At 33.9% G+C, this 4,905-nt stretch overlaps 1 protein-coding gene across 2 annotated transcripts; it reads right to left on the bottom strand.

Moving 5' to 3' along the window:
• Positions 1–1,985: 1,985 nt before the first annotated feature.
• On the bottom strand, positions 1,986–4,607 carry LOC133796128 (probable polyamine transporter At3g19553). 2 transcript variants are annotated; one of them, XM_062233613.1, is made up of 3 exons: positions 3,243–4,607; positions 2,547–3,059; positions 1,986–2,458 (listed from the first exon to the last, which is right to left on the bottom strand). In XM_062233613.1, exons 1-3 carry the CDS (start codon positions 4,217–4,219, stop codon positions 2,449–2,451), a joined length of 1,500 nt encoding a protein of 499 aa, XP_062089597.1. In that variant the 5' UTR covers positions 4,220–4,607; the 3' UTR covers positions 1,986–2,448. The 2 variants fall into 2 exon arrangements, with proteins under 2 accessions (XP_062089597.1, XP_062089595.1); XM_062233611.1 differs by having other exon boundaries at positions 1,986–3,059; positions 3,243–4,605.
• Positions 4,608–4,905: the final 298 nt, after the last annotated feature.

The following is a 4,905-nucleotide window of genomic DNA, read 5'->3' as shown; positions in this document are numbered from 1 at the left end:
ACAATGTGCCAACAAATATTATTTAAATAAATAAAATACAAATTATAAAAATAATTAATTATTTGCCAATGCCACATAATGCGCTAGAAAAGGGACTTCCGTCGGCGTGTCCTTGCGCTGGTATAGATATTACATTGTCGGTAAGGCTGTGAAAAAGCTTTTGCAAACCACCCAATCTGAATAAACAACCCAAACCAAACCGAAAAATCGACAAAAAATGCAATCCGAACAACCCAACAAAAATTCAAATCGCCAAATTATTATATTGGGCGGTTTGAGAATTATACCAACTCGCCCAATGCAATCCGGATAACCAGAATAAATCAATGATGAGTTTTTTTTTTCATTTATACATATATATTGCGTATATTATTACATATATTATATGTAATATTAAATATTGTTTGTAAAATTTTCACAATGAATTTAGAACTATGATTTAAAGTTTTAATTTATAATAATATGTCTAAGTTTGGAAGATGTATACTATACTTTTAGTTTGTTGAATCTAATTATTTGAATATTTTTTTTAAAAAAAAAGATTGGTTTTTGTGGGTTAACCCGACCAAACTGCCTAAAACATTGGACAGGTTAAACTTTTTTTTTTCTTAGTTGGATTTTTGCAACCCAATTTTTACATTGGGTTGATTAAAATATGTTATAACCCGACCAAACCAATCGATGAACACCCCTAATTTCCAACATAGACAGTCTACTCTAACGAGATAACAACCTCCCTATACTGTCGTCACCATTGTTTTCGGCACAATAAGGTGTCGGTAATGACTCTCTTTGTCGGGGTACCATAAGCATGTCGACAAAAGAGACATTATCGACTACATTTTATAGGCATCCTTTGCTGGCACAAAATTGTGCCGGCAAAGGCTTTCCTCGCTATACTAGTGTCTTTGTGGGATTTTTGCCAGCAAAAATATGCTCTAGCAAACGTGACATTTTATTTAATGTTTGGTTTATATTTTAAAAATAAGTTTAATATTTAAAATAGACTTACAAGAGAGCCAACATTAAATCTTGATTGGTTGTTTAGTTTTTAAATTAGAGGAACTAATTTATTAATGATTTCATTTCTCTAATATTTAAAAGTATAAACTACTTATTTGTCCTTCAATTCTACTTTCACTTGTGACTAATTTACTTTGTGCTTGAACCTATAAATATTGATAAATTATGCCAATGTTACATTTTACTCAAAGTCTCAAACTAATTGACATTAATATATTTTGCAGTAAAGCTAACGAATATAGAATTATAGTTTGGCCTAAAGATTGAAAACAACAAATCATAATTTTGTTACTATCCAAATATATCTTAACGATAATTCAGACAAAATATATATATTTACAACTTAAACGATATTTCTACTTTCTCATTTTTTTTTATATGCTTCTCCACTTTACTATTCCATTATTTATCGTCACGTGCTCGACCATTATTTGTGAATTGTAAAATTTTCGCTTAAATAAGGATTTTTTTAGCTGCAGTCTCTATTCTTTATACTTTGTAATACTTAGGTCCAAAAAATTGATTTTGTATCAATTATGTCCCCAGTTTTTTCAAATCGTATCATTTAGGTTCTTAAATACTATTTTTGTTTCTTTTTTTCTTTGAAAATGCATAAAAAAAATACAAAATACAAAATATATTTTTTTTCAATATCATATGTGGTATTGTAATAAATTAAGTGGTCCAATATTTAAATCGACTCAATCAAAATATGCTTGGTTTTTATATATTTTTAGACTTGCATCCTAATACAATTTCATTTTTTTTAAGTAACAAAACACAACCAATCACCTCTTTATATATATATATATATATATATTTCACTAAATACTTTTAAATTCTTGGTTCAAATTGCAATTTTTCTAAAAATTCTGAAAGCGAAACCAGTCAAGCCCTTGCATTTTTCATGAATAATGCACAAGTTTATAATTTATTAGTGAAATATAAATTTTTTCCCCATGTATTCTCAAAAGTTATATTAAATAAATATAAAAACAGCTCCTTGAGGATATCAAATTTTAGGAGCTTCTGAATTCACATTACTGCATCTGTAATGAATTTGATAATCGAGTCTAATGAAGAAAGCATACAAGGTAAAAAGAAGCCGAAACACCTGCTTATTTCTAAAACCAGCTCAAAACGTCTTAAATAAATTGGCTTTTTTATTGATGATGTTCTTTGTTTGCTGCTTCTTTGGCCCAAACTTTGTTCTTTCTAGCTAGTGTCTGGTGTGTTCTTCTCAATCTTTTTTTTTTAGGCTTTCCTGGAAACAGTTTAGAGTTCTAACAAGAATGTGCTTCAAAACATATCCCAACTAGCCTGCTTTAAGTGGAAAATGGATCCTCATAAAGTAGGCCAAGTGATGTTTGACACCCTAGTGTCTGATGTGTCTGATGATGTTGCCGTATATGAAAGATTAATGTGTTATATGAACCTGTGAAATTGTGAAGTTAGCCATCAGTACAAGTGTTTTTCTACAGTTACATGCGACTTCCTACTAGATTTTCAGGACTCCTTCCAACCTGATTTCTGAAGATTCTTGCTCAGTCTTAGCTGATAACTCTGAAAGAAGGCTAACCGAGGCGTCATCGACAGCTTCTTGATGAAGTTGTGACACAACCAATTGGTCTTTTAGGCAGACGCTGGGAGGCACAGCATGTTGTTCTGCAATGAATGGTATCAAGTTCCTTTCCTTTACAAGAACTGAAAAGGGGTACAAGAAGACTCCCAAAATGATTACTGCACCGCTTACAAAGAATGTTTTCAGGGAAGCCAAACACATAACAAGAACAAGCAAAATTGCAGGAGGAATGCACAGCATTATCGCACCAAATGTTTGGAAGGGAACTCTGTAAGGTCTGTGAAGGTCTGCCTTTTTGATTCTCAGGTTAATGAAGGCTGCGAACTCAAGTAGCATTCCAATGGAATATAAGAAGTTGAGAAATTCCAATATTTCCTGAAAGCTCATCCATGACAAGAATATGACTCCAGAAGCAGAGCACAAAATGCTAATGGTGGGTGTCCCATACTTGGACCTGCAAGGTTATTTAGAGACAACACTCTATGAATGTTGATAGCAATGAGTTTTATTTTAAAAAAAATTCCTTTAAACAAATTCAGTTGAAGTTTTTATATCCCTCGAATCCCATATGTTATCTTGGAAATTTCTATTTAGATCAAAAAGTTGCAAGCAAAAAAAGCAGACAAAATTAAGTTACCTTGAAGCAAATATAGCTGGAAGCATTCCCATCTCACTCATCCCAAGAAGTTGAAAAGCATCACTACTCATTTCTGCTTCAAAGAGTCCCATGTTAGACATTGCAGCAGCTGCCTGAATCCACCACTTGAGCCAAAATCCACCAATTAACAAACCAACTTCTGCAAAATACCCATCAGTCCACTCATTAGGTGAGGAGTTCAAAGCTCCTGTCCCGGCAAGAAGTGGAATCAAGTATGAAGAAACCACCAAAATCACGGCTCCAAAAAGCGCCTTTGGGAATGTCTTACTTGGATTCTCAACCTCTCCAGCAAGAGTACTTGCCTTGTCCCAATAGTTCAAATTCCAAAACATACTATTGAAGTACCCTCTCCAATCCACCTTTTTCAAATCCACAACAAGCCACTGCTTAGGCTTAATCCGTGGAATTGAAAGAACACTCATTACAACAAATGGTAAAAGCGAGAAAACGGCGAGGGATACCGCTGAAAACCCAACTATATGGAGACCTCTGTAGTTCAAGTATGTCAATGAGACTGTCATTCCTAGTAGAGCTGGGATTCGAGCTATTAAATGATTAAAGATTGGTAATGAATGTTTAAGGTAATCAAGGAACAATACAGGGTAGAGGGCATTGTCCATAACCCCACTAAACCATTTCCAAAAGCCTTCTTGGAAACCCCAGAAGGGCCCAAAGGCTGCTGATATCCAAAGCACATAGCCACCATTTTCAGGGAAGCTTGTAGCGAGCTCAGCTGTTATTAAAGCTTCTGGGATACTCCAAATAAAGGGAAATATTACAAAACCAAGCAAAGACAATAAAGGGCCACCTCCAGCTCTGACTGAATCCTCTACACCAAAAGGACCCCCAGAAACATCATAGAATATCAGAGCAATAAGAGGTAGAATTGTCAGTTTTCGGTTTTTCTTAACAATAGCATTCTCTGCATTACTTATCACCATTCCCTCTTCACCCATACACGGGCTAGGGGGGACTTATGTGAGTGCAACTGGTTTTTGCTTCAATTTAAGATCTGTTATGTGTTTATGACCCTACTAAACCCTTTCAGTCCCAAGAACCCAAACACGAATATTGTCCTGTATAGGAAGAGGTGTACCTTTATTGTTATGAAGGATTACAGAAGATGGAGCGGACGGGCTTTCAACTTCAAGCGAGAGCTAATAGAGAACTTGAGTTGTAGACATCTTTTTTGAAGCTTTCTTCGAATCCCACATCGCTTCTGAAATTGCGAGACCCCAATCTTTGGCCTGGAGTTGAGGACTTCATCTCTGAATCTCTGATTGAATAAAAGTCAAAGACTCGCATATGAACGTAGTAGTATCATCCCGCACAGTGGAGCCACGTAAGACTCTATGAGATCCCTTAGGGATTGGCTTGCAATTAGAAAAGATAAATGAAAATATAAATTTAGTTACCGATAATATGTTTTAAAAAATGTGATTGATTCATATAAGAGAATGTGTAACAGAATATATAATTTTAAAAAGCTAATGAGTGATCGGTAGAAAATCTGAAAATATAACAGAACATATAATTAATTTACTTGAATTTAAAAAAATGTTTTAATTTATTATTTATATACATGGTAATTGAATTTGAATTTACCAATAGATATATTAAAGCATTTGATTAGTATATATAA

The sequence above is a fragment of the Humulus lupulus genome, chromosome 1 (genome assembly GCF_963169125.1).
Source record: "Humulus lupulus chromosome 1, drHumLupu1.1, whole genome shotgun sequence".
NCBI lineage: Eukaryota > Viridiplantae > Streptophyta > Magnoliopsida > Rosales > Cannabaceae > Humulus > Humulus lupulus.
The sequence above is the reverse complement of the archived record's forward strand: the minus strand, read 5'-3'. Positions and strand labels throughout refer to the sequence as shown.

Coding starts and splice junctions, on each gene's coding strand:
- LOC133796128 (XM_062233611.1), bottom strand. CDS start 4,219: ATGGGTGAAGAGGGAATGGTGATAAGTAATGCAGAGAATGCTATTGTT. Junction 3,060..3,242: donor CCAGCTATATTTGCTTCAAG/GTAACTTAATTT, acceptor ATAACCTTGCAG/GTCCAAGTATGGGACACCCA.